Source organism: Oncorhynchus keta, chromosome 18 (genome assembly GCF_023373465.1).
Source record: "Oncorhynchus keta strain PuntledgeMale-10-30-2019 chromosome 18, Oket_V2, whole genome shotgun sequence".
Lineage (NCBI taxonomy): Eukaryota > Metazoa > Chordata > Actinopteri > Salmoniformes > Salmonidae > Oncorhynchus > Oncorhynchus keta.
Genome location: NC_068438.1, coordinates 43630216 through 43643059, shown reverse-complemented (window position 1 = coordinate 43643059; position 12844 = coordinate 43630216). Strand labels below are relative to the sequence as shown.

The window sequence follows — 12844 nt, the reverse complement described above, 5'->3', positions numbered from 1 at the left end:
GGTTGACATTTCCCAGACTGCTTTCTGTTGACTTGCATAACCCCAGGCTCTTTGAAGTACACCACTATCAATTAATATGCAAATGAGCTAGGTTGGTAAAGTGCTTACTGCAAGAGGTAAAGTGATGTCTCAACACTTCTCAGTTGAGAGTCAGAATGTCACTACCGCTGTCTGAATAACTAGCTGGGAGGATAATACCAGCCTGTTTTGATCCCTCTGTCTGGATGACATGCGGACATCACACACACCACACACCACACACACACACACACACACACACACACACACACACACACACACACACACACACACACACACACACACACACACACACACACACACACACACACACACACACATACACGGTGTCACCCTGAATGTTTGTACGTCCCCGGATACACACACTCACCTTAGCACCTGGGTTGACAGCCGTCCTCAGCGCTTACTCAGCCTGTCATCGCGGTTACGGGTTCTGCAGTGTCATGGAAACACAATGGGTCATTCGTCCTCGGGCCCCCTCATGCTCCGAGTCACCAATTATAAATAAACACACACAGACACTGAGTAGACAGATCACCAATTAGCTGATTCAGGATATAGCCTCTTACCCTTTAAACACACACACACACACACACACACACACACACACACACACACACACACACACACACACACACACACACACACACACACACACACACACACACACACACACACACACACACAACTCTGCTGAGGGGGGCATCCTCGCATGGGGGATAATGAGAACAACCATGTCATAACCATGTCATAACCACGTCATAACCATGTTATAACCATGTCATAACCATGTTATAACCACGTCATAACCACATCATAACCACGTCATAACCATGTCATAACCACGTCATAACCATGTCATAACCACGTCATAACCGTGTCATAACCATGTCATAACCATGTCATAACCACGTCATAACCATGTTATTATTATTATTATATTATTATAACCACGCCATAACCACATCATAACCACGTCATAACCATGTCATAACCATGTCATAACCACATCATAACCACGTCATAACCGTGTCATAACCATGTCATAACCATATCATAACCACATCATAACCATGTCATAACCGTGTCATAACCATGTCATAACCACATCATAACCACGTCATAACCATGTCATAACCGTGTCATAACCATGTCATAACCACATCATAACCATGTCATAACCATGTCATAACCACGTCATAACCATGTCATAACCATGTCATAACCATGTCATAACACATCATAACATGTCATAACCATGTCATAACCACGTCATAACCATGTCATAACCATGTCATAACCATGTCATGACACGTCATAACCACGTCATAACCATGTCATAACCATGTCATAACCACGTCATAACCATGTCATAACCATGTCATAACCACGTCATAACATGTCATAACCACGTCATAACCATGTCATAACCATGTCATAACCACGTCATAACCATGTCATAACCACGTCATAACCATGTCATAACCATGTCATAACCACATCATAACCACGTCATAACCACGTCATAACATGTCATAACATGTCATAACCATGTCATAACCACGTCATAACCACGTCATAACCATGTCATAACACATAACTCGTCATAACCATGTCATAACAGCTGACATAACTGTCATGACCCATATACACCTGTTCTGACATCTATTGCTATATTTTATGGCTGGTTATGACACCTACATCAGAGTTTCAAAACCCACATTTATTCAAATGAGTTTTTCCCTGCCAAGAAGTTTACCTTTCGGTTGAACTTTTGTTACTTAAATCCTTTGTTGTTGCTTTAATTAATTCTTTATAGTCATGTTTTAAAAAAATCATTTTTAAATAACTTGAAGAAATACACTTTATGAAGCATTATGATCATAATCATATCAGCCAGATAGTCCTATCACGTACATGCCCTTATATCAGTCATCAGTCACAAAGAGGGTGTCTTGTCCTGCTCCTGAAATCTGCTTCTGCATTCATCCCAGTCATCAGCAACAGAGCATTGGGGTAGGTGCATGTCTGACATCAACGTGTGCACAATTACACTGATCATTTAATATGGTAAATTTGCCATGACCGTGCTATGACCGCGTTATGACCGTGTTATGACCGCGTTATGACAGTTTTTGACCGTGTTATGACCGTGTTATGACCGCGTTATGACCGTGTTATGACCGTGTTATGACCTCGTTATGACCGCGTTATGACCGTGTAATGACCGTGTTATGACCATGCCATGACTGCGTTATGACCTCGTTATGACCGCGTTATGACAGTTTTTGACCGTGTAATGACCGTGTAATGACCGTGTAATGACCGTGTTATGACCGTCATGTTGTTGGTCACATATGCATGTTTAGCAGATGTCATTAGTGGAATGCTTGTATGGTTGTGACTGTGTTATAGAGTGTTATGACATACTATGAGATGGCTGTGACTGTGTTATAGAGTGTTATGACATACTATGACATGGTTGTGACTGTGTTATAGAGTGTTATGACATACTATGACATGGTTGTGACTGTGTTATAGAGTGTTATGACATACTATGACATGGTTGTGACTGTGTTATAGAGTGTTATGACATACTATGACATACTATGACATGGTTATGACCTTATGACATGGTTATGACCGTGTTATGAAGTGTTGTGACATATTATGAATGTGTTATGACATACTATGAGATGGCTGTGACCGTGTTATAGAGTGTTATGACATACTATGACATGGTTATGACCGTGTTAAGGTGTTATGACATATTATGACATGGTTATGACCGTGTTAAGGTGTTGTGACATATTATGACATGGTTATGACCGTGTTAAGGTGTTATGACATATTATGACATGGTTATGACCGTGTATAAAGTGTTATGATGCTGGGTGTCAAGTAAAGTGTTACCACAACAACAAACAATAAATAACAACGAAAGGGAACAAAGGAGATGACAGAGGAACATAAAAAGGATTAGCTAATTGACATTTTACAGACAGTGTGTGTGTGTTCCTGTGTGCATCTGTGCATGCGTGTCTATGTGTGTGTGTATATTTATATCTGTGTGTGTGTGTCTCTGGGGTGCAAAGTGGACAGAGAGAGACAGAGAGAGAGAGAGACAAGAGACTCAAGAGAGACAGAGAGAGACAGAGAGAGAGAGACAGAGAGAGACAAGAGACTCAAGAGAGACAGAGAGAGACAGAGAGAGAGAGACAGAGAGAGACAAGAGACTCAAGAAAGACAGAGAGAGAGACAGAGAGACCCGGAATGCTGGAGGTGGAGAGAGACAGAGAGAGACAGAGAGAGAGAGAGACAAGAGACTCAAGAGAGACAGAGAGAGACAGAGAGAGAGAGACAGAGAGAGACAAGAGACTCAAGAGAGACAGAGAGAGAGACAGAGAGACCCGGAATGCTGGAGGTGGAGAGAGACAGAGAGAGAGAGACAGAGAGAGACAGAGAGAGAGAGACAAGAGACTCAAGAGAGACAGAGAGAGAGACAGAGAGACCCGGAATGCTGGAGGTGGAGAGAGACAGAGAGAGAGAGACAGAGAGAGACAGAGAGAGAGAGACAAGAGACTCAAGAGAGACAGAGAGAGACAGAGAGAGAGAGACAGAGAGAGACAAGAGACTCAAGAGAGACAGAGAGAGAGACAGAGAGACTCGGAATGCTGGAGGTGGAGAGACATATCTGCACTCTGGACAGTGGTGAGACAACTTCAACAGGAGAAAGAGCAGGAGCAGAACAGAGCACTAGAGGAGAGGATCAGACTGCTGGAGGAGAGGATCAGACTGCTGGAGAAGAGGATCAGACTGCTGGAGGAGAGGGTGAGGGGGATGGAGGAGAGGATCAGACTGCTGGAGGAGAGGGTGAGGGGGATGGAGGAGAGGGTGAGGGGGACGGAGGAGAGGTTGAGGGGGACGGCGTGTGACAGAGAACAACCCACTAGAGAGGTGGCCACCCCCACATAGAAGCCAGCAGAACAGCCCACCTCAGCACCCGACAAAAGTCTCGACACTACAGCAGAACAGTCCACACCAGACCCTGACCATAGAGTCGACATCACAGCAGAACAGACAAATGAAGAACCCCAAGCCCAGCAGCTCTCACCCCCTCTGAGCACCCCCCTGTCAGCCACCCTGATAGCTCTTCTGACAACCCCCCCACACCCACTGAGGACAAACACAAGACACAGATTGTACTACTTATGGACTCAAATGGGAAACATATAGAAGAAAAATAACTTTTTCCCAAACACAGTGTGTCTAAACTCTGGTGTCCAAATACCCAGCGCGCCCTCGACCTTCAGTCTGAGGACCAACTAGGTTCACCCAGCCACATAATAATACACACAGGCACAAACGACCTGAGAGCACAGCAGGAAAGGGTGGCCACAGCACTGAAGGGAGTGATTGAAAAGTCTTCTTCTACTTTCCCCAATGCACAAGTGGTTATCTCCACCCTGCTACCACGAAAAGACTTCCACCCTGCCACAATACAGTGGGTAAACGCAAGTATTTCCCGTGACTGTGCCTCAAAACCAAATGTTTTCCTGGCCTACCACTCTACCCTGGACTTGAACAGCCTCTATGACCAGGTCCACCTCTACAAGGCAGCAGTGCCCACCTTTGCCCGAACTCTAAAGGACATCACTCTCAAACGTATCCCCACACAGGAGCAACAGATCAATAGACACCCCACCCAGACCAGCGAGACACCCTCCCAGACCTGCAGGACCCCCCTGGACCTACACATAGAGGACCCACGCCACGAGAAATTACATCCAGACCACAGCACACCCAGACACATCCACACCCCCACCCCAACCAATCAACACCCCCCCACGTCAACCATGCCCACACCCCATTTAGGCCCCCTCAGATCAGACCTATGCCACTCCTGCCCACTCCATGAACCCCACCCCCGCAAAGAGGGCCTCAACATGGAAGCCACACATACGCCCAGGTAGTGAGCGGGCAAACAGTCCCAACCCCCACTCTCACACTCGCCCAAGCCAATGGCATGTACCAGATGCTCAGCAGGCTCTGCTCACACTTACTGGCCTGAAGCCAAACCACGACCAACAACATTGGACACTCTGGAACAAAAAGCCTTCACTATATCATCCTGGAATATCCAAGGCCTGAGGTCATCTGCCTTTGGCCTGAAGAGCAGAAACCCAGACTTCACCAAAGAAATCGGTAATACAGACATTGTCATCCTGCAAGTAACCTGGTATAGAGGAGACGGACCCACTGGTTGCCCTCTAGGTTACAGAGAGCTGGTAGTCCCATCCACCAAACTACCAGGTGTGAAACAGGGAAGGGACTCAGGGGGTATGCTAATTTGGTATAGAGCAGACCTAACTCACTCCATTAAATTAATCAAAACAGGAACATTCTACATTTGGCTAGAAATTCAAAAGGAAATTATCCTAACAGAGAAAAATGTCCTCTGTGTGCTGCCTATATCCCCCCACTAGAATCCCCATATTTTAATGAAGCCAGCTTCTCCATCCTGGAGAGGGAAATCAATCATTTCCAGGCCCAGGGACATGTACTAGTCTGTGGCCTGACACCCTCAGCACACAGGGGGACAAACACCTGCCTGCAGGTGACAGCATTCCCTCCCACATATGCCCCCCTAGGCACAACTATGACAACATAACCAACAAAAACGGGTCACAACTCCTGCAGCTCTTTCGCACGCTGGGTATGTACATAGTCAATGGTAGGCTTCCAGGGGACTCCTATGGTAGGTACACCTATAGCTCATCTCTTGGCAGTAGTACTGTAGACTACTTTATCACTGACCTCAACCCAGAGTCTCTCAGAGCGTTCACAGTCAGCCCAATGACACCCCTATCAGATCACAGCAAAATCACAGTCTACTTAAACAGAGCAATACTCAATCATGAGGCATCAAAGCCAAAGGAACTGAGTAACGTTAAGAAATGCTATAGATGGAAGGAATGCAGTTTGGAAACCTACCAAAAAACTATTAGGCAACAACAAATTCAATCCCTTTTAGACAATTTCCTGGGTAAAACGTTCCACTGTAATAGTGAAGGTGTGAAACTTGGCAGTAGAAAATCTTAACAGTATATTTGACCTCCCAGCTTCCCTATCAAATCTAAAAATCTCAAATAGAAAACCGAAGAAAATGAACAACAATGACAAATGGTTTGATGAAGAATGCAAAAATCTAAGAAAGAAATTGAGAAATCTGTCCAACCAAAAACATAGAGACCCGGAAAACCTGAGTCTACGCCTTCACTATGGTGAATCACTAAAACAATACAGAAATACACTACGGAAAAAGAAGGAACAGCATGTCAGAAATCAGCTCAATGTAATTGAAGAATCCATAGACTCTAACCACTTCTGGGAAAATTGGAAAACACTAAACAAACAACAACACGAAGAATTATCTATCCAAAATGGAGATGTATGGGTAAACCACTTATCCAATCTTTTTGGCTCTATAACAAAGAATAATGAGCAAAAACATATACATGATCAAATACAAATCTTAGAATCAACTATTAAAGACTACCAGAACCCACTGGATTCTCCAATTACATTGAATGAGTTACAGGACAAAATAAAAACCCTCCAACCCAAAAAGGCCTGTGGTGTTGATGGTATCCTCAATGAAATGATCAAATATACAGACAACAAATTCCAATTGGCTATACTAAAACTCTTTAACATCATCCTTAGCTCTGGCATCTTCCCCAATATTTGGAACCAAGGACTGATCACCCCAATCCACAAAAGTGGAGACAAATTTGACCCCAATAACTACCGTGGAATATGCGTCAACAGTAACCTTGGGAAAATCCTCTGCATTATCATTAACAGCAGACTCGTACATTTCCTCAATGAAAACAATGTACTGAGCAAATGTCAAATTGGCTTTTTACCAAATTACCGTACAACAGACCATGTATTCACCCTGCACACCCTAATTGACAACCAAACAAACCAAAACAAAGGCAAAGTCTTCTCATGCTTTGTTGATTTCAAAAAAGCCTTCGACTCAATTTGGCATGAGGGTCTGCTATACAAACTGATGGAAAGTGGTATTGGGGTAAAACATACGACATTATAAAATCCATGTACACAAACAACAAGTGTGCGGTTAAAATTGGCAAAACACACACACATTTCTTCACACAGGGTCGTGGGGTTAGACAGGGATGCAGCTTAAGCCCCACCCTCTTCAACATATATATCAACGAATTGGCGCGGGCACTCGAAAAGTCTGCAGCACCCGGCCTCACCCTACTAGAATCCGAAGTCAAATGTCTGCTGTTTGCTGATGATCTGGTGCTTCTGTCACCAACCAAGGAGGGCCTACAGTAGCACCTAGATCTTATGCACAGATTCTGTCAGACCTGGGCCCTGACAGTAAATCTCAGAAAGAACGAAATAATGGTGTTCCAAAAAAGGTCCAGTCACCAGGACCACAAATACACATTCCATGTAGACACTGTTGCCCTAGAGCACACACAAAACTATACATACCTTGGCCTAAACATCAGCGCCACAGGTAAATTCCACAAAGCTGTGAACGATCTGAGAGACAAGGCAAAAAGGGCATTCTATGCCATCAAAAGGAACATAAATTTCAACATACCAATTAGGATTTTGCTAAAAATACTTGAATCAGTCATAGAGCCCATTGCCCTTTATGGTTGTGAGGTCTGGGGTCCGCTCACCAACCAAGACTTCACAAAATGGGACAAACACCAAATTGAGAGACTGCACGCAGAATTCTGCAAAAATATCCTCTGTGTACAACGTAGAACACCAAATAATGCATGCAGAGCAGAAACACACCCTACAGAGCCCCAGGACAGCAGCACAATTAGACCCAACCAAATCATGAGAAAACAAAAAGATAATTACTTGACACATTGGAAAGAATTAACAAAAAAACAGAGCAAACTAGAATGCTATTTGGCCCTACACAGAGAGTACACAGCGGCAGAATACCTGACCACTGTGACTGACCCAAAATTAAGGAAAGCTTTGACTATGTACAGACTCAGTGAGCATAGCCTTGCTATTGAGAAAGGCCGCCGTAGGCAGACATGGCTCTCAAGAGAAGACAGGCTATGTGCTCACTGCCCACAAAATGAGGTGGAAACTGAGCTGCACTTCCTAACCTCCTGCCCAATGTATGACCATATTAGAGAGACATATTTCCCTCAGATTACACAGATCCACAAAGAATTTGAAAACAAATCCAATTTTGATAAACTCCCATATCTACTGGGTGAAATTCCACAGTGTGCCATCACAGCAGAAAGATTTGTAACCTGTTGCCATGAGAAAAGGGCAACCAGTGAAGAACACACACCATTGTAAATACAACCCATATTTATGCGTATTTATTTTATCTTGTGTCCTTTACCATTTGTACATTGTTAAAATACTGTATATATATATATAATATGACATTTGTAATGTCTTTATTGTTTTGAAACTTCTGTATGTGTAATGTTTACTGTTATTTTTTATTGTTTATTTCACTTTATATACTCACTTTATATATTATCTACCTCACTTGCTTTGGCAATGTTAACACATGTTTCCCATGCCAATAAAGCCCTTGAATTGAATTGAATTGAATTGAGAGAGACACAGAGAGAGAGGCACAGAGAGAGAGACAAAGACAGAGAGAGAGAGACAAAGACAGAGAGACAGACAGACAGAGAGAGAGACAGAGAGGACATTTGGAAAAGAGGGAGAGAGAGAGGAAGGGAGAGATGAGAGAGGGATAGATGGATGCCGCATGACTTCTCACAGTCAACAGAGAACAAACTCCAACTGAACTCGTGTTATTTTTGATGATGCTCATTTTACACTCTCGTCGCCCATCCTGTCCCTGAGATGACACACTGGATCTGACAGTAAAACTGACTCTGTGTGTGTATGTCAGCTGTAACAAAAGCATGATTTGAAAGCTCTCTGTATGTAGGGCAGCTTAGTCAATATATCTAGCTGGTTATCCACTGTTTATATTCCTCCTCTCCCTCTCTCCTCACCTTCATCCTCTTTCTATCTCTCTCTCTCCTCACCCCTCTCCTTTTCACTTTACTCACCTGTTTCTACTCATAAAACACCTCATCTTACACCCGTACTTCCTGTTTCCTGCAGTGCGTTTCCTGGGCTCTCTGGAGGCGTTGTTGTCATGCAGCACCAGCCCCCAGAGTAGCATGGTGATTGGCTGGAGGGAGAAAGAGGGCGAGCCCCTCAGAGTCACCGCCTTCCACACGGAGAAAGGAACCAATGACCTGGACCATCACTCTGGGATGAATTTGATAGGCACTCACAAGTCCTACCAAGTTATAACATCTATCCTTACTTCTCATTGGTTGTATCCAATGCAGGCACTAAACATCCTTCTCTCTGATTGGTTGCAGCCACCGCAGGTATAGACAACAAGGTGCTGCTGTGGAACCCCTATGTGATCTCTAAACCAGTGGGTGTACTCCGAGGTCACATGAGCAGTGTTACAGCCGTACGCTTCATAGTGGGCAAGAAACAGCTGATCAGCTTCTCCAAGGACAAGGTGAGAGAGGAGGAGAAGAGAAGTGGAGACTGTGTGTAGGATTGGGACGTTGTTATGTATCAAAGACGTGCATTAGATGAAATGTGACTTCATCTAAATGATGAAGATGAGACTTATTTCTACATGCGTGTTGAAGACGTTAAGACAACCTCTCTTCTCTCAGGTGCTGAGGTTGTGGGATGTGGCTAGTCAGCTGTGTATTCAGCGTATCGCTGGCATCTTCCCCAAGACACAGGAGGAGTGTCACACTCTTCTGTTCCTCAGTGAGGAGCGCTCACGCCTCCTCCTCTCCTTCAACAGTCTGCTCCTCCTCATGGAAGCCAAGAGAGAGGAGGGGAGGAGAGTCACCAGCCATGAGAACTCTGTCACCTGTGTCCTCTATAACAGCCTGTTCAGACAGGTACACACACCCACATCTAGACAGGGACCACGATAATGCTTTTTCTCTCCTCACCCCCTCTCTCCCCCTTTTCTCTCTCCCCCCCCTCTCTCTCCCCCCGCCCCCCTCTCCCCCTCTCTCTCCCCCTGTTCCCCCCTCTCTCCCCCCTCTCTGTCTCCCCCCTCTCTCTGTCTCTCAGGTGATCAGCAGTGACTCTGGCTCCTCAGTGATCTGTTGGCTGGTGGACACAGGTCAGAAGGTCAAGCAGTTCCACCGTTGTCATGGTGATGCTGAGATCTCCACCATGGCGCTGGATGGGACACAGACACGCTTGTTCACCGCCGGCACAGACGGAGTAGTCAAGGTCACTCGTTACATTAATTGACGTAGGCAGTCCCCATAAGCATGAAATAGATAAACACTAAGATGTGAATATTGTTCCATTCCAATCTGCAGGGGTCATTGTGTAGAATATGTAGGTGTAACTAATAACCATAGTTACATCCACAGATACATACTGTACATACACACTACCGTTCAAAAGTTTGAGGTCACTTAGACATTTCCTTGTTTTTGAAAGAAAAGCACATTTTTTTGGTCCATTAAAATAACATCAAATTGATCAAAATGCTGTGTAGACATTGTTAATGTAGTAAATGACTATTGTTGCTGGAAACGTCTGATTTTTAATGTAATATCTACATAGGTATACAGAGACCCATTATCAGCAACCATCACTCCTGTGTTCCAATGGCATGTTGTGTTAGCTAATCCAAGTTGATAATTTTAAAGGTTAATTGATCATTAGAAAACCCTTTTGCAATTATGTTAGTACAGATGACAACTGATGCCTCACAAGCCCTCAACTGGCGGCTTCAATACATAGTACCGTACCCGCAAAACACAAGTCTCAACGTCAACAGTGAAGAGGCGACTCCGGGATGCTGGCCTTCTAGTCAGAGTTCCTCTGTCCAGTGTCTGTGTTCTTTTGCCCATCTTAATCTTTTCTTGGCCAGTCTGAGATATGGCTTTTTCTTTGCAACTCTGCCTAGAAGCCCATCATCCAGGAGTCACCTCTTCACTGTTGACGTTGAGACTAGTGTTTTGTGGGTACTATTTAATAAAGCAAGCACAGCATGTTAACTAACACAACGTGCCATTGGAACACAGGAGTGATGGTTGCTGATAATGGGCCTCTGTACGCCTATGTAGATATTACATTAAAAATCTGCCGTTTCCAGCTACAATAGTCATTTACAACATTAACAATGTCTACACTGTATTTCTGATCAATTTGATGTTATTTTAATGGACCAAAAAATGCGCTTTTCTTTAAAAAAACAAGGACATTTCTAAGTGACCCAAAACTTTTGAACGGTAGCGTAGATATTACACATGTTCAATAATACCATCTTCAATAGAAGGGACCTTTAATATATTGTTGTTTTGAAATGGAAGAATTGGGTGAAATAGAATAGATTACAGTAGAATTGTGTTATAAGACTGTTTGTTGATTGAGTCCAGTCAGTGTGACCCCTGACATGTGGAAGTTTTAGGCGTAGGCTATCTGAAGTAGTGTTGGGCGTAGGCTATCTGAAGTAGTGTTGGGCGGAGGCTATCTGAAGTAGTGTTGGGCGGAGGCTATCTGAAGTAGTGTTGGGCGGAGGCTATCTGAAGTAGTGTTGGGCGGAGGCTATCTGAAGTAGTGTTGGGCGGAGGCTATCTGAAGCAGTGTTGGGCGGAGGCTATCTGAAGTAGTGTTGGGCGGAGGCTATCTGAAGTAGTGTTGGGCGGAGGCTATCTGAAGTAGTGTTGGGCGGAGGCTATCTGAAGCAGTGTTGGGCGGAGGCTATCTGAAGTAGTGTTGGGCGGAGGCTATCTGAAGTAGTGTTGGGCGGAGGCTATCTGAAGTAGTGTTGGGCGGAGGCTATCTGAAGCAGTGTTGGGCGGAGGCTATCTGAAGCAGTGTTGGGCGGAGGCTATCTGAAGCAGTGTTGGGCGGAGGCTATCTGAAGCAGTGTTGGGCGGAGGCAGCTGAAGCAGTGTTGGGCGTAGGCTATCTGAAGTAGTGTTAGGCGGAGGCTATCTGAAGCAGTGTGAGGCGGAGGCAGCTGAAGCAGTGTTGGGCGGAGGCTATCTGAAGCAGTGTTGGGCGGAGGCTATCTGAAGCAGTGTTGGACGGAGGCTATCTGAAGCAGTGTTGGGCGGAGGCTATCTGAAGTAGTGTTGGGCGGAGGCTATCTGAAGCAGTGTGAGGTGGAGGCAGCTGAAGCAGTGTTGGGCGGAGGCTATCTGAAGTAGTGTTGGGCGGAGGCTATCTGAAGCAGTGTGAGGTGGAGGCAGCTGAAGCAGTGTTGGGCGGAGGCTATCTGAAGTAGTGTTAGGCGGAGGCAGCTGAAGCAGTGTTGGGCGGAGGCTATCTGAAGTAGTGTTAGGCGGAGGCTATCTGAAGTAGTGTTAGGCGGAGGCTATCTGAAGTAGTGTTGGGCGGAGGCTATCTGAAGCAGTGTTGGGCGGAGGCTATCTGAAGTAGTGTTGGGCGGAGGCTATCTGAAGCAGTGTTGGGCGGAGGCTATCTGAAGTAGTGTTGGGCGGAGGCTATCTGAAGTAGTGTTGGGCGGAGGCTATCTGAAGCAGTGTTAGGCGGAGGCTATCTGAAACAGTGTTGGACGGAGGCTATCTGAAGCAGTGTGAGGCGGAGGCTATCTGAAGCAGTGTTAGGCGGAGGCTATCTGAAGCAGTGTGAGGCGGAGGCTATCTGAAGCAGTGTGAGGCGGAGGCTATCTGAAGCAGTGTTAGGCGGAGGCTATCTGAAGCAGTGTTAGGCGGAGGCTATCTGA

General features: G+C 45.2%; 1 protein-coding gene across 3 annotated transcripts in view; it reads left to right on the top strand.

The window, feature by feature from the left end:
* LOC118374723 (WD repeat-containing protein 49-like) overlaps nucleotides 1-12844 on the top strand; it is a 48359-nt gene that overhangs the window by 5969 nt on the left and 29546 nt on the right. For all 3 annotated transcript variants that reach the window (XM_052468331.1, XM_052468333.1, XM_052468332.1), the window contains exons 7-10: nucleotides 9211-9378; nucleotides 9477-9625; nucleotides 9789-10025; nucleotides 10204-10368. In XM_052468331.1, the coding sequence (XP_052324291.1) occupies nucleotides 9211-9378; nucleotides 9477-9625; nucleotides 9789-10025; nucleotides 10204-10368 (719 nt within the window). The remainder of the gene's footprint in view (nucleotides 1-9210; nucleotides 9379-9476; nucleotides 9626-9788; nucleotides 10026-10203; nucleotides 10369-12844) is intronic.